General features: G+C 33.4%; 2 protein-coding genes and 1 long non-coding RNA gene across 3 annotated transcripts; all 3 read right to left on the reverse strand.

Moving 5' to 3' along the window:
- Positions 1-1,077: 1,077 nt before the first annotated feature.
- Positions 1,078-10,287, reverse strand: LOC134260547 (uncharacterized). The gene is made up of 4 exons (XM_062743097.1): positions 10,213-10,287; positions 4,547-4,777; positions 4,020-4,271; positions 1,078-1,091 (listed from the first exon to the last, which is right to left on the reverse strand). Exons 1-4 carry the CDS (start codon positions 10,265-10,267, stop codon positions 1,078-1,080), a joined length of 552 nt encoding a protein of 183 aa, XP_062599081.1. The 5' UTR covers positions 10,268-10,287.
- An 11,688-nt stretch (positions 10,288-21,975) lies between these two features.
- Positions 21,976-22,913, reverse strand: LOC134260546 (uncharacterized). The gene is made up of 4 exons (XR_009990569.1): positions 22,862-22,913; positions 22,700-22,751; positions 22,428-22,449; positions 21,976-22,311 (listed from the first exon to the last, which is right to left on the reverse strand). It is a non-coding gene; the product is annotated as an uncharacterized LOC134260546 (long non-coding RNA).
- Positions 22,914-23,032: 119 nt separating this feature from the next.
- LOC134260548 (multiple epidermal growth factor-like domains protein 10) lies at positions 23,033-24,915 on the reverse strand (the record flags this gene model as incomplete). Its single annotated transcript, XM_062743098.1, has 5 exons — positions 23,033-23,037; positions 23,245-23,379; positions 23,534-23,662; positions 23,761-23,898; positions 24,775-24,915. Coding segments are annotated over 5 exons (548 nt in total), but the record flags the coding sequence as incomplete, so codon positions are not given.
- Positions 24,916-25,552: the final 637 nt, after the last annotated feature.

A 25,552-nucleotide genomic window follows, 5' to 3' on the forward strand; every position in this document is an offset into this window, starting at 1 on the left:
TACATTGACTTTAATAATACATTATGAGAAAGAAACAGTTTTTCAATTCCTTTGATTTTGACTTTTGACCTACTTAACAAAGAATACCCTGAGCAATTTAATTTTACATAAGACTATTTAATTTTGAGTGGTGGGTGTTGATAATTAAAATTTATACATGTTTTTGATCTCAAAATACTATTCTTTGAAATTGTATGATTATTTTCAGCACCCATACAATCCGATATTTTAAAAAAAATTATTTATAAACATCGGGATCAGGATTCGAAAATGGATCGGTTAGAGTGACAACTGGTCAAAATATTTTGAAACATGTATTTTTATATGTAAAGTGATAAATACACATATAATTATTTATGATGACTTCAAGAAAATTATTCCTTTGAGGGTCTTATATTCTTTTAAATTTGGGATTCTCGGCATTTTTTTTAGTGCAGTAGTGTTACAAATTCCATATAGTGCCAAGCAATAAATATGCAAAATATCAAGTCCATATCTTTTACAGTTCTTGAGCTACAAGGTGTGACAGACGGACAGAAAGACAGATGCCGGAAGTAGTATAAGGGGACCCGATAGCCCGGAAGTGATGTCATAACCGGAAGTGGGCTAACCGGAAGTGGGCTAGCGGAAGCGGAAGTGGGGTAGGCGGAAGTGGGTTCCCTAGCGGAGGCGGAAGTGGGCGCGGAAATGTCCTAGCCGGAAGCGATGGCCTGGTCAATATCTAGGACATTATGCAAATGAGGTCAAAAATGGTGGATTCTGATTGGTTAAGGGGATAGGTGGGTCAAGGGAGTGCAGCCCCTGGGGGATAGCCGGGTCAAGCGAGTGCAGCCCCTGAGGGGGGATAACCGGGTCAAGAGAGTGCAGCCCCTGGGGGATAGGGGGGTCAACTCAGTGCAGTCCTTGGGGGATAGGTGGATCAGTAGATAGCTCCTGAATACGGTGTTTACACTATACATTGGTACGTTGGTACTACGTTTTGTTTATGCTAACTGCACAGGTAAATGCGCCGTGTGCAAAACATTTCAAGAATGTCATTATGACGTCACGCTTCACAGTCTAGACAGCCTAACCAGTTCAACCTGGATTTTCTGAAAACAATAACAACCTGGATTTTTTTTACTGAAAACAATAACAAATAACACACAATACAATAACAAGGGAATTTTATTCAGAATGAAAATACATACGTTTATATACCATTGGGTTGTTTTGGGCCGTGTGCTTCAATAGGTTGGGCTTACCTATTGATCCTGCTATGTACAGTTTTGTACACAGTCTAGTCAGCGAGCTTACCTATGCATTATTACATCATACACTTGTAAAATTAAAGTTTCATTTTCACTTTTGTTTCTAAGAAGTGAACTTAAATTTTCAGAAAATATAGGACTATTTCTTTTTGTTTTTTTCTCTCTTTTTCTATGATGATTGTCATGCTATGAAGCTTTTCTTGTATAAAGCTCAATTTCTCTATGACCACGGAAGTAAACATCCTGATGCATTCTTCTCATGTGAATGTTGAGACCATGTTCATTTTTGAAATCTCCTTTCTGACAAACCTATTCCACAGGTAAGTTTGTCTTATTTTTATTTACATTTCCTATGAAGATCATCTTTGCATTTAATCATGATTTATATGTAAAGTTCTGTTTTGAATGTAACCACCCTTAGGAAAGAGAGACTTGGAAGGAGGAGCCATGCTTACTTCTCATGTCTTTCAACTTGTTAATACTATGACGTCATTGAGTGAAGTTTCCCGACATCTGTCATTATGAATGAAATGACACGTGTCAAATCAATTCTTGAATGAAATGTTGACTTTCTTGTATGAAAGTGACTTGGATTATTGTTTTTAATGTGAATATAGACTCATAATAATATATGTTTCATACATGTTTCATAGAAGAAAATGACGTTTTCATTTAGGAATTGAATTGACACGTGTCATTTCATTCATAATGACAGATGTCGGGAAACTTCACTCAATGACGTCATAGTATTGACAAGTTGAAAGACAAGAGAAGTAAGCATGGCTCCTCCTTCCAAGTCTCACTTTCCTAAGGGTGGTTACATTCAAAACAGAACTTTACATATAAATCATGATTAAATGCAAAGATGATCTTCATAGGAAATGTAAATAAAAATAAGACAAACTTACCTGTGGAATAGGTTTGTCAGAAAGGAGATTTCAAAAATGAACATGGTCTCAACATTCACATGACAAGAATGCATCAGGATGTTTACTTCCGTGGTCATAGAGAAATTGAGCTTTATACAAGAAAAGCTTCATAGCATGACAATCATCATAGAAAAAGAGAGAAAAAACAAAAAAAAAATAGTCCTATATTTTCTAAAAATTTAAGTTCACTTCTTAAAAACAAAAGTGAAAATGAAACTTTAATTTTACAAGTGTATGATGTAATAATGCATAGGTTAGCTCGCTGACTAGACTGTGTACAAAATTGTACATAGTAGGATCAATAGGTAAGTCCAACCTATTGAAGCACACGGCCCAAAACAACCCAATGGTATATAAACGTATGTATTTTCATTCTGAATAAAATTCCCTTGTTATTGTATTGTGTGTTATTTGTTATTTTTTTCAGTAAAAAAAATCCAGGTTGTTATTGTTTTCAGAAAATCCAGGTTGAACTGGTTAGGCTGTCTAGACTGTGAAGCGTGACGTCATAATGACATTCTTGAAATGTTTTGCACACGGCGCATTTACCTGTGCAGTTAGCATAAACAAAACGTAGTACCAACGTACCAATGTATAGTGTAAACACCGTATTCAGGAGCTATCTACTGATCCACCTATCCCCCAAGGACTGCACTGAGTTGACCCCCCTATCCCCCAGGGGCTGCACTCTCTTGACCCGGCTATCCCCCCTCAGGGGCTGCACTCGCTTGACCCGGCTATCCCCCAGGGGCTGCACTCCCTTGACCCACCTATCTCCTTAACCAATCAGAATCCACCATTTTTGACCTCATTTGCATAATGTCCTAGATATTGACCAGGCCATCGCTTCCGGCTAGGACATTTCCGCGCCCACTTCCGTTTCCGCTAGGCAACCCACTTCCGCCTACCCCACTTCCGCTTCCGCTAGCCCACTTCCGTCCACTTCCGGTTAGCCAACTTCCGCTTCCGGCCACTTCCGGTTATGACGTCACTTCCGGGCTATCGGGACGCCTTATACTACTGCCGGATAAAGGGATCCCTTAGTGCGGCCCTGCTCCGCAGGTGACACAAAAATACATTATAGTTGGAACTGGTGTCATCTCCAAGTCCAGGTGAAATTGTTCTAGAGTAAACTATATTTGTGAAGTCTGCTGTTCGTTTTTGTTTTGAAAAATCCCGAAACATTCTGAAATTATGGAATGGGATTACTTGATAACGGATAGATGAAAAATAATCATGAATGTGTTGCTCGTAAAAGTAAAGTTGGAAGTGAACGCAGTTATGATAAGGCTGTCCGAGGGCTTAAAATGCCTTAAAAATATACATTTTATTTTGAGCTAGATTTTAATATAAATATGTAATCCATGTTTGAAATTGCAGTCAACTTGAGATAATAGTTTAATCAGGTTTTATTTAAAAGTATTTTTGTGATGTCATATGACTGTGTTGATCACGTGACGGAGATTTATGATATTCCTAACTGTTAAACAAAAATCGCTTCGGCACAAGTGCAAAACAAAATTATTGCTTTACTTGTAGGCCTTTTTATGTCAGATGCAAAAATAAAGAGAGATTTAAAACATACTGTTATTTAAAACTAATGGTCATAAATGATGTTATTGTAAAGTAATACTTGTAATTGTTCATGAAAAATGGATCTATTATACACATAACATGGAATACTTTGAAAAAATGTAATGATTACTATGCATTACCATTACATATCACAATTACCCTAGGTCTCTATCGAGAAAGCAAACAATATTCAAGCTCAAGACTCTTTGATAAAAGGTCGATGATACTACTTTTTTGTGTGAAAAAAAGTCGATAAATAACTTACCATAAATTTCCAATTCACATAAATCATTATAAGAATATTGTGAATAGTAACGTGGACATGTAACACCCTGTCTCCTCTCATTGTAATATATAACATAACGGCCATGTACAGGGCAGCTAATTGTCTGGTTCTCTGTCGGTGTACCGTTCACTTGATGTAATTCATGGAAACAAAGATAGCCTTCCTCCCTTCTTGTGGTATTAGAAACGTACACAAAAAATCCAGCAAAGCGATCGTAGAAAGCACCAGGACCTTGAAACAAAAAAAAATAAATAGCTGTAATTCAGATGAAAAAGATCGCAGAGCCACAAGGACATGAAACAGTCTCAAAAACATCCAAGAGATAAAGAGTTATGCTTCTCAGGGTCAACAGTTTTACATATAATTAAGATCTTTTTTTCAAGCAATTTAGTTAAATTGTGCCAATCTAGGATTTGGTTAGGAACGGTTACAGACATACTACATTGTACCTACTACGTAGCCATGTTCAAGAATCACGCACCAAAAAACCCTTTTCTTCTACTTACTTGGAAAATTATCCGTCCTGTAGAAAATGTTGATGTGGCTGATGCTGACTATTCTCTGTAGATCTACTCTCCACTCAGCTGTTGACTGACTTGGACCTGATATTGTACACTGATAGCCTCCAACTCCACGGTTTGTATATTGCCCGTCTACAGCCTTCGCAGCTCCCCAGGCTACAGGAATATCTGGCCAGTCAGTCTGTTGCCATGCTGGTTTATTCAAAGCTAAATTTTCTGTCGTAAAAAGACATTTTAATTAAGATGTATTATTACACACATCATTGTAAAACAACATTTATTTACTAACACTTAAAACTGGTTTTTAACTATCTAAATATTTTATATGCAGTATGTCACAACAATTATCATAGACATGTTTTCTTAACTTTCAATTGCAAGAAGTCAATGATTTCAAAAAATTTTTCTCATTTATTATGAATTAATATTAACTGCAGTCTTTTACCTGTGACGAATATTTGCAAACATCTAATATTCTTTCATTTAAATATTTAAGAAAATACATATTGACCGGATTTTAAAAAAAATTCTCTGTGAAATACAATAAATGGATGAATATTCTCCATTACATTTTTTTTCTTCATAATTATCATCTGCGATGTTTACAATTAGACTTTGATTTTAAAACCCTGAAGCACAAATGAAATTTAACATCCAAACTAGCCGCGTTTTGTTTTCATTAATAAAAATTATACAATTTCGTAGAAGGAAAAATACCATTTTAGGGGATGCACAAACAAAATAAGCTGAAAGATGTGAAAATCATATCAAAAGAATTAACAAGAGGCCCAGGGGCCACATCGCTCACCTGAGCAATTGGCTAGAAAAAAGCACGTATCAGATCAAAACTGAAAGTTTACTGAGGGCAGGGAGAGGGCTTGAATTTTAACCCCCCAGGGGGTCATGATTTGATCAATCTAGAATGTACACTACCTGAGGATGATTCCCTATATACATTTGTATTTCACTATGCTTGGCTTAGAAGTACTTGAAAAGAAGATTTTAAAAGGTTTCCCTATATATTCCTATTTAAATCTATTATCGGCCATTTGGCCCCAGCCTACCCCCGGGGGTCATGATTTGAACAAACCCAAATCTACACTACCTGAGGATGATTTCAGATGAGTTTCATCTTTCTTGTCTCAATGGTTCTTGAGAAGATGATTTTTCCAATATATTCTTATGTAAAACTTTGACCGGCCATTTTGGCACCACCCTACCACCGGGGGTCATGATTTGAACAAACCTAAATCTACACTACCTGAGGATGATTTCATATGAGTTTCATCTTTCCTGGCCGAGTGGTTCTTGAGGAGAAGATTTTTAAAGATTTTTCCTATATACATGTATTCCTATGTAAAACTTTGATTGGCCATTTTGGCCCCACCCTACCCCCTGGGGTCATGAATTGAACAAACTTGAATCTACTCTACCTGAAGATAATTCCACATGGGTTTCATCTTTCCTGGCCCAGTGGTTCTTGCGAAGAAGATTTTTAAAGATATTCCTTATGTATTCCTGTGTTAAACTTTGACCCCCCATTGTGGCCACATCCTACCCACTGGGGTCATGAATTGAACAAACTTGAATCTAAACTCATAGAGGATGCTTCCATATGAGTTTCATCTTTCCTGGCCCAGTGGTTCTTGAGAAGAAGATTTTTAAAGATATTCCTTATGTATTCCTGTGTTAAACTTTGACCCCCCCCCCTCCATTGTGGCCTCATCTTACCCCGAGAGTCATGATTTGAACAAACTTAGATTTACACTAATAGAGGATGCTTCCACATGCGTTTCATCTTTCCTGGCCCAGTGGTTCTTGAAAAGAAGATTTTTAAAGATATTCCTTATGTATTCCTATGTTAAACTTTGACCCCCATTGTGGCCCCATCCTACCCCCGGGGGTCATGATTTGAACAAACTTGAATCTACACTACCAGAGGATGCTTCCACATTGCGTTTCATCTTTCCTGGCCCAGTGGTTCTTGAGAAGAAGATTTTTAAAGGTATTCTTTATGTATTCCTATGTTAAACTATGACCCCCCATTGTGGCCCCATCCTACCCCCGAGGGTCATGATTTGAACAAACTTGAATCTTCTCTACCAGAGGATGCTTCCACATGAGTTTCATCTTTCCTGGCGTAGTGGTTCTTGAGAAGAAGATTTTTAAAACATGCCATTAATTTTTCACTAATTCATAATTATCTCCCATTGGAAAAGGGCTTGGCCCTTCATTTGAACAAACGTGAATCCCCTTCACCCAAGGATACTTTGTTGCAAGTTGGGTTGAAATTGGCCCAGTGGTTCTTGAGAAGAAGATGAAAATGTGAAAAGTTTACGACGACAACAAAGACAACAACGACAACGACGACAGACAACAGACAAATTTTGATCAGATTAGCTCACTTGAACTTTTGGCTCAGGTGAGCTTAAAAGCAATCATATTTCAATGAAATTTATGTTATAAAGCATATCACTAAAAGTTCACATAAACTGCAATATTTTTTATATTGTTTAGTTTAGAAAAAATCATTGAAATGTACAAAAAAAAGCTTATATACTTAATATAGAATATTTCTATAATAACGTCGATCATCCCGTGTCATCTATTAAATCAGATTGAACTTGATTCGATACTTAAATACATTCGAAACAAGAAAAATATTAGTGTTGTTTTTGATAGCCCTGCATTTATACATTCATAGTTTTTGAATTTTTGTACCACAGTATACACTTATTTCATGACTACGAGGGGAACAGTTTGACTGTTTCCCGAGTTGTCATAAAATAAGTGTTTTATTACCTAACCTACTATATAATTTCTTTAAATGAAGATATAGATATAATAATCAATGGATTTTTAGAATAAATCGGCCAAATATTTATTTCTTGAAATCAAACTTAACAATAGACACTAATCAAATTCTCACGCTGATTGGTTTAAAATCAATACATTAATAAGATTACAATTTATCAGTGCCTCATTTGTAAACAACATAATAATGTCTTGAAGTTTGAATATTACATGTTGAGTTGGAGTTTAGATCTATAATGAATGAAGGGTCCTACTTCTTTCCCAAACTACCTTCAGAAAAAGTGTTCTTTGCCTCTTCTTTGAAGTGATATTAAATTAAACATTTATTTATATAGATATCAGGATTACTTTTCAGATGAAATTTCAAATTGAATGCCATTAAATTGCTTTATATTATATACATAATTCAGTGTAATATAGCTGTAAAGTAGGGGAAATTGTTGGAAATCTCTCAAGCCCGCAGTGTAATAATGTAAATGTGATGGGACTTTTCAACAATACTCAGAGACGTAAGCGTAGTCATGGACATCGTTCGTACAATAAACCTGCAATACACGACGTCTCTTTTGATTCATTACTACCTTATGTAAATCAACAGTTAGGTCTACATCATTTTCGAACAAAACTTTACTCTGTCCCTTTGAAACTTTTAAATAGTCTTCTTGAAAAAGGCCAAGGAACATTTTTAGATTTTAGATTCATCGTCACCTGAATATAGGCTCGGATCTGTGATTATGGATATTGCATATCATAGGCTTTTTAAACCCGCACGTTTCACGGATGAAAATGCAGCTAAAACAGTCCGTCTTTTCCTTAAACTTCAATATGCCAATAAAGGAATTGACGCGGTTAATATAAGTAATATTCTTAATCACAAAAGGGTCAAGTCTTGTATTCCACCATATTTCAAGTTAAAGACTACACCTTGTATTTCCTACAAATATACATCGACCGCTGCTTCCAAACTTAAATATTTTTAATATTCCACAGAGCCAAAATGAATTTAAACTACCTTATATATATTGGATGCCGAAACTTCATAAGATACATTGCAGGTTCCAGTAAATGTTCAACCAAGCCTTTTTCGTTACTTCTCACTAAAATATTGACAGTAGTGAAGGAAAAACTTCAAGAGTACTGTGCAACTATATACTCAAGAAGTGGTGTAAATCATTTGTGGATACTTAAAAATTCTAAAGAACGTTTGGACAATTTGAAATCACAAGACTTCACAAAAATCAACAGCTTAAAAACTTACGACTTTTCAACTTTATACACAACGATTCCCCACGGCAAATTAAAATCCAGGCTTTTTGATATCATTGACAGCTGCTTCTTCAACAAAAATGGAACTCGTAAATTTACTTACCTCGTCATTGGTCATTTGAAAAATTATTTTGTTAAAACAGATTCTGATTGCACACATAAGTACTCTGAAGTTGATATCAAGAAGATGCTTGAGTTTCTGATTGACAATATCTATGTGGTTTTCGGAGACCAGGTATTCCAACAATCCCATGGGTACAAATTGCGCTCCGTTTTTAGCAGACTTATTTTTATATTCATATGAAGCAGAATTTATACAAAATCTTATGCGTGAAAAGAAGAAAACACTTGCTGTGGCCTTCAACTCGACATTTAGATATATCGACGACGCATTGTCAATTAATAATGGTAATTTCAATTCCTATGTTGATACGATATATCCTGGTGAGCTTGAGATAAAAGATACCACTATGTCTGACAAATCTGTTTCATACTTGGATTTTTTTACTTGAAGACGGTAATGGTAATCTAACAACAAAGTAATATGATAAACGTGATGACTTTAAGTTTTCTATCGTCAACTTCCCTTACTTATGCAGCAATACACCTTCATCACCTGCATACGGAGTATATATATCTCAGTTGATTCGATACGCAAGAGCGTGCTCTACGTATGAACAATTTCGTAAACGAGGTAAATTATTGACAAGCAAGTTGATGAAACAAGAATATCAACCGTCTCGTTTAAAGTCATCATTTCGTAAATTCTATGGTCGATACAATGACCTTGTCAGCAAATACAATTTATCATTGAGTCATATGCTGACTGACGTTTCTCATACCAATTGTAAGTCCATTTTTATACACTGAATTGACGACGGATTTTTTCCTTTATTTCCTGATCATGACAACGAGCACACGGCGGGTGTGACCGGTCGGCAGGGGATGCTCACTCCTCCATGGCACCCGATCCCACCTCTGATGTTTCAGAGGTCCGTGTTTGCTCTGCTCTTATTTTGTATATTGTTTAATGAACGTTGAGATTGAATACGGTTCGTTATCTCCATATCCTTCCTCATTATGACGCCATAATGGATATTTCAGCCAGGCAACAGTTAATTTTGTGGCCCGGTCAACAGTTCGACTGTTTCATGGTCACGCAAAAGCATAAAATGAATCGTGAAAACAGTTTACTTGTTTTCTTGACAGATACTTTATCGATCTTTCCGATCTCCATCTTAGATTCTTATCCGATTAAAAAACAAAACAAAATAAATGAAACTGCATAGCTTGAAAAAGAAATGTACACTAGGTAAAGCATTGTGAACCAATTTTAACTCAAAAGGATCATTACAAAAGTATTCGATCTGAAAAAGAAAAGACGAATTTTTTGGTCGATATTTCATGCTTTCATTTTTTTTCTTTGGAGTACTAAAAAAGCGTATTAAAATAAAATATTTGAAGAAACGTCCAATAAACTAAGAAAGAGTAATGGGGCGGGATCGGAGTCGAGGCCATAATTACCTTTGAAAAAGGTAACCTAAAATGTCCATAATATTTTTAAATCTTACCATAAGATTTCGTACAATTTACAAGCAGAAATATAAGGACAATGCCAATGACCATGTCGATCTGCCTTTTTTCTATTAAAAAAAATAAATATCTATATATCCATCACTTGCATGTTTTACATGTATGTTTTTTTGGTCTTTTACAGTAATTCATTGCTTCAAAAGAACTTATGCGATTGTTAGCTGCGAAACAATATTCCGACCCTTTATTCCCCAATATTGTAGGGTTGCCCGCATGGTGCATTGGTTAGAGCGTTTGCTCTTGAGCCGCGAAGGGCTAGATGGTTGTGGCCATTTTTAGACTATATCGACCCCCTTAGAAGAAGAGCTTTATATAAAGATATACAAAAATGGTCAATTTTTAAAACTAAAAATTTATGAAATTTGTCTTTGCCAAATGATATTTGACAGCTTTAGATATATCTTTACTCTAGAAAAATGAAGTTATATCTGGCTGCCAATTTGTTGATCCCCTAGACACCTCGGAGGGCCTCCATCCCCAAAACTTGAAAATTTATGTTTGGAAAGTTAAGTTTTTTATTTTATTTGTTAGGGAAACATTGAAATGATAAATAAATATAGAAACAACTTAAGTATAGGTAAAGATCGAATACACATGAACAACAAAATTTATATCAAATTAAATAAGATTTATGAATTTTTTTTAATTGAAAAGTTTCAATACACCTTCCAATCATTTGGCGAATCCAGTTATTACAAATTTGTCTAGAAAAATAATTAATATTAAATACTCATAGTAAGTAACTTCAGTAAAATATAAAAGGCCCTTTGTACCTTAAAGGTCACCTTAAATTTACGATTTTGAAAGAGGCGCATTGCTTAAAATTACTATACATTTAGCGTACTAGATGTAAATCAGAGTTACAAAGAGAAAATGTATTTCCACTTTATAACCAGTTATGCACCCCACCCACAGTAATCACTGACACTGGGGACACAGATGTTCAAATTTAGGAAATTTCATCCTAATTTTTTTAATAATATAATAGCTGATTAATACCAAAGAGCAGATTTCAAAGCAATTCAAAAGAAATCAAAGCATTAATTTACTTTTAACCTTCCTTGTAGCTATGTACATAGGTCATTGGTTTAATAACCTTAAGCAGAGAAGATTTTCATTGAATTTATTCATTTTCACCATATAATAAATTTAGCCCCACCCTTACTCCACAACTCCTTACCCTTGGGTCGTAAAATTCACAATTTGGAAAAAGGAATTGTTAGTCAATATAATTTTGGAATGATTAGTATATATAATACCAAGAGGCAGAGAAGAATATTTTTAAAGTTTTTTTTTTATTTTCACTATACATTTATATTTAAAAGAGCCACGCCCTATCACCAGAAGCCAAGAATCAGGGGCCATAAAATTATCAATTTTGGAAGATGAGCAAAGAACTAGATTTTTAAAGAATTCACGCATTTCACTATAAAATCAATAGAGTCCTGCCTTAACCCGCTCTAACACCAGAATTCCCGACCAAGGGGCCATTAAATTCACGATTTTAGAACAGGCTTTCTTGCTCATAACTATGTACTTGGATAGTTTAGTTAATGCCCAGGACCAGAGAAAATTTTCAAAGGAACAATGTATCTTCACTATAAAATCTATTTAGCCTCGCTATAGCATTAGAACCCCTGAACCTGGGGCCATGAATTCACAATTTAGGTAGAGGAATGAATGCTGATTCGATCATGCCAACAGTTTGACTGCTTGGTGTTCAGGCCTCAGGGTCACCAAACAAAACTAAACTTAAGTCAAATCTCCAATCGCCTGTAAATATCTATTAATTATAGTATTTATTTCCAAATTTGCAAATCAGAACACCTCTGTGAATTAATATTGGAAAATACTTTAATTTTGGTCTGCTTGATGTCTACAGCATTTATTATTAAATAAAGATTTCTCTTTAATCTTAATGTCTTTTGATCCTGAGGCCGGGAGTAAAGAAGAAGATTTTAGAAGATTGCATAAATTTTACTGGTTTTGTCCCCACCCCTCAAGTCCCAGGGGGCAGGGACCATGAAATTTACAATTCTTGTTCCCTTCACCCATAGATGATTTATGTCAAAATTGGTTGCAGAGAAGAAGCTGAAAATGTTCAAATGATAAGACACACGACGAACGAAGACGGAAAGCAATAGACGAATTTCACATTCAGAAGAGTTATCTCCTTTTGTCGGGGTAATGCTCATTTTCCCACTTTGTTCTTTGTAAGTTACCTGTAAATATTTTCAAACGTTATCGAACAATTGCGATCTGTACCTGTATTGCCAGAGTATGGGGCAACATGAAAAACATGATGAATAATTATTTTTATACAGATTTCATTTGTAGGTTGGTAAGGGATAGAGGGGAAACTGTGCCTAACGCCGGTTGACCCCAGATTGACCCTGCAAAAGGGAATAAAATGTTGTGAATGTGAAAGTCATCTGTAGGTCACCTGAGTTTACTCAGGTAACCTAATAACAAAATAGACTGATAGTACTAGTTTACCGTATATTAAACAAGGAAAATATATCAATCGAAACAAATACATGTTTACTCGATATGTGAATGGGAAGTGGATTCCTCAAATTAAATTTAAAAAATGAAATCTAAAGTAATGTTAATTACTAACCTTATAAAAGAATAACTTTTTGTCGGTGTCCTTATTATGTAAAGAACTCTTTTAAAAGTGTATTGTCATCCCATAAAACTATATGTTGGTACATGGTACGAGCTTTTTAAACCTCCTTGGTGTATTTTCATGCATACATGTACGATTGTAGAGTTAAAACAGCCCTTGTAACTTTTTGAGAGGTAATCTACGGAATTTGCCTTTTACTTACACAGGGGTTGAAACAATAATGAAAACTCCGATAAGAACATTTTAAACCAGTTTACCTCTCAGTTTAATTGAATAAATAATATTGGCTGGTGTAATTCAATAAAACCTTGTGTCGTTTGACTCTACCTTATCACAAATGAAAAGACTTCTTTTTTGTGTGTTATTTTAAAGAGGCTTATTATGTAAAAAGGATAAAAAAATTTAAACAGCAATTTACTATTTTTGACAGGTTTATTTTGCAAAGGTTCGTGAAAAAAACAAATGAATTGAAAACAATTTTAATAGTCGGAGTTGATGACTTCAAATGTCATTATAAGAACTTTATGAGAACTTAAGTGTTACAGGGTTCAGATACTTAAGGTTCATAACCTCTCTGCTTACTCATAAAAATATTGATTTAACTCTAATCTCCAATTACTCTAAAAAATGTATTATATCACTGAAAATAAAAACATTAAAAGAATAGTTTGAAGGGGATCGGATAAAATATTCATTTCAACTTGTCAATTTTATTTGGAATCATACACATTTAAGCTTTTATAAGTAATCAGTTTAATCATACTTGATGAACCTAAAATAGATCATTTACGTTTTTTTGTTTTGTTTTGGCCTTTAAGAAGAAAATTATATCAGCCTGACTAGAGTAGAAAACAACTCTGGACGTCCTATCTGTAGCTTTTGTCCGGCAGTGAAAATGTCAACCTCCCCGTCCATGTACACCTGTTGTATTACATTGTAAACCGCACAGAATACACCACACAGGACTTTACCATTGCTGTTAGGTAAAAGAAAATACATGTAGTAGGTCTTCAGATCCATACAAACGTCTTCATCTGATTTGTGGTCAGTTAGCAGGCGCAGGAAATATACAGCGTCCCCTGGTGGAGGGTAGTGCATCACAATGATGATTTTGTTGTTCACATTCATGTACGACTAAAAAGGAAGACAAATTTTTTTCTTTTTTTTTTTAGCAAGTAGGAGACAATCTCTCCCCAGAGTTGTCGTTCGCTTCGCTACAACACTTCTGTCAACGTCTATATGCCAAGATTCTTGGCAAAACTTACTTTTATCTATTGCGTCATAAATTATGAATCTAAAACATCTATATTCTTGCATTTAACATTTTAAAAGAAAGTTTATTTAGGAGAATTAGAATCAGATATCGCATTTTCACTATATCTTATAAGGGATTATATCTCGGAAGGATATTACGAACGTGGAAAATTTTAAACGTATTTCCGATAAATATCTACATGGTTTTGTAGACAAACAACTTGCAGCATTGACACATATATAGAAATTTTAAAATTGTTAATCTTCCTGTGGGTCACTTACAACAACATTTGAAAAATAATGACGTTCATCCGCTTCCGTACTACTTTTTAGACGTTCACAGACGTATCAGTGGAACAATAACTCTGGGTAGAGATCGAGTAAGAGATTGTAAAAATTTTTCACATTGATATTTTTAGGGAAACAAAATAAACATTGAAAAATGTTTATCAATAACAGTTTTTTAATGTGAAGTATCCATTTTAACAACTAGATGACAAATTCAATTTTTTCGAATATAATTATTTAGAAATTGTTTGATTTGAAAATATTAAAACATATACTAAGTGGTAAATTGATTGGACAACTAGCATAGCCTATACGAGCCTGCTCCGCAATGACGCTTCAGTGAGTTACAATCAAAGTACTGAGAGAAATGATAGCTGGGTTTTAACTGCTCGAGTATATTCTCTAATCCGATATTATAAATTATATACATGTAATATTATTATATATGATATATACCTGCCTATATTTATAAGAGAAAAATCGTAATTTCTGGTCCTCTAGAAAACCATTGTTAAAATGAATTTCGTAACGTGACTTTGTCGTATTTTCGTAAATAAAGTCGTATTACGCGGACAAAGGTTTGATGATTTACAGGAACTGAGACAGCAAGTGTTAAATATTATTTTACATATTAAATCTGAACAGTGTAAACATTTTTGATTACTGTTTAAAGCGACATCAAAAATGCATGGAGTTAAACAGTGACTGTGTTACACGTTTCATAGAATTTATCAATAGTTATTAGTAATTTTGAATGTTGTCCAAAAATTTTACGGACAAACCTCGATCTTATAGCATGATTTATGGTTTTATGACTTAAAAGGAACTCCTTCAGGGACCAGATCTGACGAGTAGTTTGTTTGGAATATCTTTTGTATTCTCAGCAGATCGTTATTGTACAGGGAGACGTCGATGCTCTTTTCCATTTGGCCTTGTTCAAGAGGAAGATAGACACTCTCTCCTTTTCTCTGTGGTTGTACAATTTGAATATTGAATTAATAAATACAACACGGAATTATTAAGGTTAATATCCTTGGAAACTTCATGGCTCTGAAACATTTTGCACTGCAAATATGCAAAACTATAAACTTTTTAAAGAGGGCTAAAACCATGGTTGTGATTTATTGTCTAACATCACTGAATACAGAGGCAGAAAATACACTTGTTATAGAGACTAGAGCTTAAAGATAAAAACCACATACACTGTATACTATACTGTACTCAGATAATCTTTATTATGTCAACTTTAATGTACGTGTGTCAACAATAAGAATATTTTAATAAAGAAATGCAAAAATATATTGATTGCGCCCATGACAAAAGGGTCCTTATGGCATTTTTGCTAAAACAGAGAAATAACGTCATAAAGATGTGACGTTGCAGACTGACGGTGAACTTTGACGCAGATTTTTTAACCACGTGTTTTGACGTTTCACGCATCCTGATCGCTGTTACCAACATGTGGAATTTAATTATTTTCATTTATAAAATAATTTAATCAATATCTGAATCTCCTAATTCACTGATTTTAATAGATATAAATAAAAACATTTAGAACTGGTTTCTTGACAAACATATAGATCTATCATAAATACGTCTCTGACATGTCTAATACCAATAGTTTTCCTACATGCGTACATACTTTGTACATGTATGGAAGCTGTAGACAAGGTGTTTTTTCTGATAGGATAATGAACCTTTACACTCTAGATAAATTTTATTTACATATTCATACCATTTTTAGAATATATGTTAGACAGGGTATATTGTAAAAAATGTTGCAAAGGAAAATCGTCTTCCTGTTTTGAGATCCGCTCCACCACTCTCAATCTCGATCGCGTCGATAACATGTAAACATTGATTCATCGGTGCATACTAAACATACATCTTCCACGTTTTTACAAATCTAGCAACAATGTGTAAGAACGATGGTCAAAATATTTGTATTTTCTATAGGCCTAAATAAAAAATAGGAGAGATAACTCTAATGTCAACAATCGATGTAACAGGGGTACCAGAGAGGGAAATTCATTTTAATCGCGTACTTTTTAGCATTACAGCTTCATGTTCGCATGTGCTCCTGGATTATAAAAGAGATATTTTATGACCAAATAAAATCTCTTTTAATCGTCAGCATAATTAAGAATTTTTAAATAAAAAAAATATTTTTGTACTTTGGGAACAAGGTCCTGTTAAAGTAGAAAAGGAAAAACAAAGAAAAAAAAAACAAAACAAAAAAGAAAGCTGAATTAATATTTTTTTTATAGATCTCTTATCTATAGCTTTTTTTGCATGGAATAATTTAATAACGAATTTCATTTTTAAAAATAATATACATTTAAAGTGTCTACCTTATACAGGTAATCATGATTAAGTAAATTAAACTTTTTAAAAAAAATGTTGTTTTGTCTTATTTTCTTGTCGCCGAAAGACAAATCAATTAGAGAAATTAAAACAAGCAAAAACATCCAAATGAAAAAAAAAAGTTTGTTCTAACTTCAATAGAGCTGTTCAAGTAAATCTGATGAGAGAGAGAGAGAGAGAGAGCGGAGGTAGATAAAAATATTTATATTGAATCTATTTATCTGATTGAGAAATATCTATTGAGAAATGTGAAACTCTATTGAAAAAGATGAGTTTTCAAAACAAATAAAATAATAAATATTGTAAAATGAAAAAAAAACTTTTTTGTTCTCTAAACTATATACATGTATGGGTATTTATTTTCAAGATCTCCAAATTTAATATACATGTATCTCTTTGGTACTTACGTGTTGTTGTTTTTTTTTTATACAGAGTTCAAATGTTTTAAGCATTATCTGCAAATTAATACCTAAAGCCATGAAGAACTTTGTCTTTCACAAAAACTCGATCAGCATTGAATGTCTCTTAACAGATCAATTGTCATGCTAAAACCTCAATCATCAACTTATAATCTCATTGCAGTTATCAGTGTGAAATAATATATTGTTTAACCTGCCATCAAATTATGGATACATGTAAATATTATTTTATATGCACAAATATGATTTTATTTGTTTTGATTGATAAAAAATATCCTTATAAGTTCAGGGTCGGGTTTCATTTCTAAATGTAAATGCTGAAAGGAAATAAAATTCAATGCTGAAAATACACGACTTAAAACCGCAACAATATGCTTGCATTTTTTTTTTGCCGCAGTGCAGGGGATGGGGGTGGGTGTCCTTTTATATTTCCGTAACATGTAAGGCTTTACGAGGCTTAGAATATCCAAGCTTCTTGCACGGGACCAGAATGGAATTTATACTCTGTAAAACTCACTTCATAGAATAAAATTAGAAAACAAAATCATTAGAATGAGGGGATTTTTTTTTAAAATTAAGTCAACATAATATGATGAATTTTCTAAGATGTTTACATCCCTACAAAAATCTGACATTTCAAAACTCAGCCAGTTCACAGACAACTGACTGTATATTTAGGCATGAACAATTACATGTTATTAATATTTAACCCACCCCTACCCCAACAAAATCTATACATTATACGGCATGATTCATAAAATTACATGATAAAGTTACTATTGATTTGGTTACTGGATATTTTTTTAAAGTAACGAGAAAAAAATGACGAACCAATTTTGTTCGAAATTTTTATTAAATTTATGTAAATGGCATCTTTAATTTAATTCTATGGGTATGCTTCTAAAACCGCCCTTTTCATAAAATAGAACCAGATTTTGTTATTCAAGGGTGTCATTTAAGCATTGAATTAATATTTTTGGATGTCTTCGGTCCTATAACACACCTGGCCGTGCCGACAAATTGAATACCGCGCGTTCGCGCGGTATGATAATTTGTCGACACGGCCAGGTGTGTTATAGGACCGAAGACATCCAAAAATATTAATTCAATGCTTATATTTACATTCTCTAATTTTCCTTTTTCATAATTGCTTATTTCGTTAATCTTAAATGTGAATTTAGCGCCCTTCAAAATTGTTGTGATTAATAGATGTAAGAGCCGTTTGTGACGTCAAATGACGTTAAATGACGTTGCAAAGTTAAATAACGCAAACAAATATTGCGAGGAAAAAAGTGACAAATTAATTCTTAATGCACATAACGTTAAATTTTACGTTAATTTTTCAGGGTTATAGTTTTTCATTAAATTAAAATAAAAAAAAAATTACATTTTGGTGTTCCTAGAGTATTGAAATGCATGTAGTTCCTACTGTGTATTCTAACGCGCGGTGACACAGTTTCGCGTGTGTTATAGAAATTTGAACGTCGTTGATTTCTAATGGATTTCATAAGAAAAATTACACTGAATGTAAATATTATATACATGATTAACAAGACTGAATTCATAGCAATTCAGTTCCAGTTTCATAGTGCTTATGATCGCTGTGCGATTTTGAAAATGGCAATGCTCAGAATTAAAGGTACAAATATAAAATGAAGAATAATATGCAGTATTATTTCAAACCTGAATAAAAACGTGAATTTATAAGTTGGTGCACCTAAAACTTTGTAAGTTAAAAAAATATTTATTTATTTTAACCCGTGTTCACAAGAATTGTAAGTTTCTGCCATTTAGATTTTTCACCCCCCCCCCCCCCTCACCAACATACACATAATCCTACAAATGTTAATCCTGGGTCTATCTATTGTGTAAATGTGTGCGGATTATAACTCATTCATTTGTTCGTAAAATTTCCCTTTTGACTGGTAAATAAAAAAATATTTGCACTGCTAGACTGAAAAAATATTTTGAGTATCCTTTATAAATTCAAAAAGCAGTGTCATTATTGACCTCATGCAGACAGACAATCTTATAGATGCAGGGAATCAACCGAATTTCCTTTTTATCTACTGTCTATTGTATATTGTTATAACGTTACCACACTTCACAATTTTTCTGCCTTTATACAAAATTTAGAAAAAAAAAGAAAAATCAAATAAATTTTCACTTCGCAGTAGCATTTAGGTAGCGTATAATTTTCACATATATGGTAGCTTACGATATATCGTCTTATGCTGAAATCTTGACCTATCGAGAACAATGTTTTATTAAAATAATTTTCTAACGAATTTTACAGGCTTATCAAAAGACTTGCATAGATTACTCGTAAATATTTTGCTTGAGAAAATAATTGTTTTAAAAAAAATGTATGGATGTCGCCCGCTGTTCAAGTCTCCCCCTGGTGTCATAGAAAAGTGAAATGTAAAACAAACACTCACTCATATAAATTATACCACTGATGAATCCATAATATATATAGACAATGAGATAAAAATAATGTGCATTGGAAAAAATAAAATAAATATTATACAATTATTAATTACCGTAGTAAAATTACAGAAGAAAATCATTAAACGTTCACTCTGAAAACGTTTTGACGTTGTTAAAAACATGACGTCATTATTAACCTGTTAAAGTATGTTTGATAAAAATGAAGAAAAAACCTACTTAGAGTAGACGTAGGACCATAAAAGTTCATATTTGACAACTTCTAACCTTACTCTATCAAAATTCACGAAAAACTCAAAATGCATAAAAATTGCCATAAGGACCCTTTTGTCATGGGCGCAATCATTTATGTATGGAGATAACGAAGAGTATTCGAGCAAAAAATCATTATTAGTAAATATATAGAGATAATTAACAGTATTCAACAACAATATTTCAATAAAATAATACAAAGAAATAGATGTAAATAACGAATATTATTCGAGCAAAAAGATTTATCAATAAATATATGGAGATAATGAACAGAATTCCAGGTCAAAATTCAATAGAACAATACATAATTTGAGCAGAGTAATGCCCTGTTCACACGGAGAGTTTAATTCGAATTAAACGTAAAGTTACTGCGAATTAGCTTCGCTTAGCGTTCACACGGAGAATTTAATGCGAATTAGTTTAATTCGAATTAATGTACTGCGCATTAAATTACTTCGAATTAGCTCCGTGTGAACGCTAAGCGAAGCTAATTCGAATTAAATTTTGACGCATGCTTAAGGCCAAAATTAAGCCACAGGACACGTGTTGGTGGTTATATATAGGTATTTGTGCTATATTTGGTTCAAAAATTGAGGGAAAGTATGTTAATCACTAAAATCAATGAATACCTGTAGCCACTACATGTTGTATCAAAGGATGGCTCAGCATACATGACGTGTTTACAAATGATGTCATAATAGACTTACTGACGCCTGACTGTAGAAGAAAATTTTTAATTTGCATTAGCTTACTTCACATTAGCTGTCGTGTGAACGCAATTTAATTCACATTAATTTGATTCGCATTGATTTACTTCGCATTAATTTACTGCGAATTAAACTTGTCGTGTGAACAGGGCATAAGTTTTAAATTACTTCGCATTAGCTCCGTGTGAACACTAAGCGAAGCTAATTCGAATTAAATTATGACGCATGCGTAATGGCAAAATTTAGTCAAATGCCACTTAAGCTTGTCGGTGGTCAGCTATCGGTACTTGTGCTATGTTTGAGTGAAAAACTAAGGAAATCATTAAAATGTGTATACAGACACTTTGTCATTATGCCAAATGGATATGATCTGCTTCAGCATAAGGTGACGTGATTTGCAAATGACGTCATAATAGCCGTGCTGACGCCAGGCTGCAGAAGTAAAATTTAATTCGCATTACTTTACTTCGCATTAGCTGTCGTGTGAACGCAATTTGATTCGCATTAGTTTGATTCGCATTAGTTTACTTCGCATGAATTTACTGCGAATTAAATTCTCCGTGTGAACAGGGCATAAATATGCACCTCAAAAACATCAGAGATGGGACAAGGTGCTACGGAGGAATGAGCATCCGCTGTCGAATACTAACACTCCCCGTGTGCTCCTTGTCATGATCGGGAAATAACTTAACGTAAATTGTACATATGTACATATGTAGAGCATGCCCTTGTCTCTCGAATCAACTGAGATACATAACTTCCGTATGCAGGTGATGAAGGTATATTGCTGCATAAGTAAGGGAAGTTGAGGATTGATATTCATCACGTTTATTATAGAGCTTGGTTGTTAGCTTACCATTAACGTTTTTTTCAAGTAAAATATCAAAATATGAAACAGATGTGTAAGACTCTGTTGTATTTTCAAACTCATTCTCATCGGGATATGAATAAAATATTCAAATATGAAACAGATTTGAAAGACTCTGATTATCTTTTAACTCATTTTCACCGGGATATATCGATTCGACAAAAAAATCGAAATTACTTTTGTTAATTGACAATACGTTGTTGATATATCTAAATGTCAAATTGTATGCCGTAGCTACAGTTTTATTTTTACTTTACAAACTCTGATTTATATGGATAAAAATACGTCTGGTCATAACGAGGCAAAATTGGTACCCATGGGATTTCCAATTAATTGTGGGAATACCTGGTCTCCTAGAACTACATAGATATCGTCAGTCAAAAACGCAAGCATCTTTTGATGTCAACTTCAGAGCACTTGGATGTTCAATCAAACAATACAAATAAGGAGCAGAGCAAACAGGGCCTCTTAAACATATAAACGGGTCCAGGTGTCAGATTTTTCTTGTCGACTACAAACATGCTTCTGATAAAGAAATTTGCTGGTCATTCAATCAAGCTTAATTTATAATTATCTATGCTTAAGTCCTTTAATCAATATTAAATTAAAAGTAAACTTCAGGATAAGATCAATATCTTAAAAAATGCGGAATATACAATTCAAATGCACGGTTGCAATTTGTTGAAAACATAAGAGTTTTCTGATAATGTTGCTCAGTAGTAAACTTATGACACCTCTACTTCTGAACATTTCCTTATATTATGTCAACAGCCTCGGTGTCACGAGAAAGTTCTTCGTATGTTTTTGCTTTATCAAGCGCACATATGTCTGTATAATGGGATTCATCCCTACTATGAAACAAAACATATGAATCTAAAGCGAACTTTAAGAATATTGATAACGAAATGCTGGTTGCAATTTTAAAACCATATCAAGTCTGAAAGGATATTAAAAGGTTACCTACCCATCACCAGTTGCTGATTTTCCTGAAAAAGATGCAATTGTAAAAGAATTCGGATATCAACTATAAATATAAAAACCTCAATTGTTATGCTTTTGTTAAGGTAGAATGATGCATACATTGTAACTAATTTCTGAGAAATATTTTAAAAGGGGGGAAGCTAATGAAAAGTAAAGACTTTTTAACATTACATCTATTCAAGAAAGATAATTCACTTGCTTGAAAATTTAATGTATAATTGACATATAGATGGCTCTAGAAACATTTTATCGTACCTATGATTCCGGGAGCATCCACGTTCCTCATCTTTGCCCTTGAAGCTTTAGGCTATAAAGAGAAATAAAGTCAATCTGCCTTATTAAATAAATTTAAAAACACGCTTAACCAAAAAATACCTGAATTATTTTTTTTTAAATTATATCAGATATAAAACTTACCTTTTCAGTTCCACCTAAAGAAAAATCAATGGATTTCATCTTGTTTCTAGTTAAATAAAATATATGGTATTGATAGAAAATATTAATATAGATTTTTCGTATTTGATGTTTTTATATTTATGTATTTTAACAATAACAACGTTTTTGTTGCCTCTGTTTTCATATAATTTGTTAAGCTGCAAATTTGAGTTAAATTGCCTATTTGAATACATGAAAGTAGTACATTTAATTACGATAAGTCATAATTAAGAATGTGCAAATTTTATTTATTCTGAAGAAAAACGGAAGATGCTGAAATTCTGTGTATTTATAATTTTAACAATGATTCTTACTTTTTTTGCATAAAAAGCGTTAAATCAAACAATTTATTTACATATACTTACCGTTTTTCCTCTTCAATATGATAAAGTTAAGAATACTTCCAGTCAGAACAACGAATAAAGAGATTACTATGCTTATAATGATACTAGTGGTGCTTAGATCACAATTGTCAGACGCATTTCTGCTAAGAATAGTTTCTGTAATTTGAAGCTTTTCTTAATCATTGTATGCATATCTATTTAACGTGCATTTTTTATAAATTCTGATGTATAATGTTATGATGACAAACATTAATAAAACGTTTTTTCTCAGAAACCATAAACTTCTGTAATGCAAATTAATATGTAACACCTTCATTACAAAGAGGTCCTCGTAGCCCCTCTATACAGCTCTCATCACAAACACCGGTGATGACGTCACAGGTTTTGTTTCCGCCACAATAAGCCTTACAGTTTCCCTTGCAGTTTGTACCAAAGTATCCTGCAGAGCATTCTTGTGAAAAAATGATTGATATGTCTATGACAAAATAGAGATAAGTAGAAAAATTGAGTTTCTTAAACTAAGGTGGAATTAAATACCTGTCATACATGTCGCCCCACGAAATCCATGAGAACATCCCTCTCCACATGTTCCGTTCACGTGGTAACAAACTGATCCATTGAGACAGTGACCACAGATCTGACGGCAGTCAACACCGTACGTACCTCCCTCACATTCTTATAAATCATCAACAAGCATTATATCATTATCTAATTATAGCAGAGAAACTTATAAAAATAAATAGTTTTATTTATGAAAAAGCACTGTTTTTATGGAAGTATAGTCATCTTCAAAAATATGTTTGGTTATTTCGACCCACTGGCTTGAAATAGCCGACTCATTTTTTTTTTTTTCGAATTTCAGGACACTGTATTTTTTCTTCTTTTTCCCTTTTATCCCGTAAACAAATCTGTTGAAATTTTCAAGGAAAAAAATTTCCCGCCTACATACCGACCCATTAATTTTTACCATGAGCCCGAAAAGGGCAGGCAAGTTTTCTGAATTTTTCCGCCCATCTACATAACCAAATTTGCTATCCTAAGTTCGAAAAGGGAAACCATTTTTATGGTAGTACAGAATATTTAAACATTTTCGGATTTTTCTTCTTCCTTTCTAGACAAGTTAAAAAGATGATAAATTTAAGAAATGTACATTTTTGACTATGTAAACAATTGAACTGCTCAATGAGTAAATGGTATTTTAGTAAGAACGTATTGGACAATGCTAAATATTTCAGGAAATACTCTTGATATCAGAGAAAACATATGAAAAGTGCCTTTGGCAACGAGTTCTCTCTACTTTACATACATCAGGCCCGAAGACCATAAATTGAGAACATACTTAAATCAAAATTATGATTTTCAATACATGTATCTCAATTTTAATTTTCCGTTTTAACTTAAAAATTGTGCATGACATATCTTTTAAAACAGATGATGCCAATTTTATTTTCATTTCAACGTTTTTTTTAGAGTTATATCGATTTTGAATTTGGTCTTGGGCCGGGAATATATTTATTAAAATATTTATCCCTATATTTTCCCGTTACTTACTCTGTGAACATCTGGTTGCCTTCCAGCCTGGTTTACATTTCCCCATACACTCCCCTGTAAACCGGTCACATCTATTTGTAATAAAGCAATTCTCGCTGCATCTCTGACCGCAGTTCTTCCCATAAAACCCCGCAGAACATTCTAAGCAGAATCAAGAGGTAAAATTACAAAGTCTATGAAATCTGTTAACACTTCATAAGATTTAAGATCTAAATTAGTTCATGAAGTAAAATTCTCAGGTAGAAGTATAATTATCTTCTGACTGATATGTTAAGTATACAATATCCAATATAAAATATATCGTATAATAGCATCTATTTGTGTATACAAAATAGATGCCTTTATTTTACGAGAAAAGTATATTTGAAGGGACCTATATCCTAGTTTATAGGTCCCAAGTATTTGTTACTTGAACGTTGGCTTTTAAGGGTCGGATTCGGTTGACACATCAAGTACGTGTAGTATATAAAAGGTCGGGATTGTTATTCACATTCCTTTCTCCTGAACCTTTCGAAGGTAAAGACGCAAAACAATTGATTGCAATAAAATACATGAAATGTTGTTTTGTAACTTTAAAAAATCGTATGATTTTTCATTTATGCATTGTTCTCAACCATTTTAACGCTGTTATTAATATCGATGTGCATTAATTATGACGGATGAGGTTGGATTCAAACATTTTACAAAGCAGACGACGCGCACGCGGTTATGCCAAAAAATCGTTTACTTGTACCTTTGTATTGTTTTACAATGATGTAATCTTGGTTATTAACATTAA

This window comes from Saccostrea cucullata, unplaced genomic scaffold, assembly GCF_032062105.1.
Source record: "Saccostrea cucullata isolate Sc308-1 unplaced genomic scaffold, CSIRO_AGI_Scuc_v1 ctg3141, whole genome shotgun sequence".
Lineage (NCBI taxonomy): Eukaryota > Metazoa > Mollusca > Bivalvia > Ostreida > Ostreidae > Saccostrea > Saccostrea cuccullata.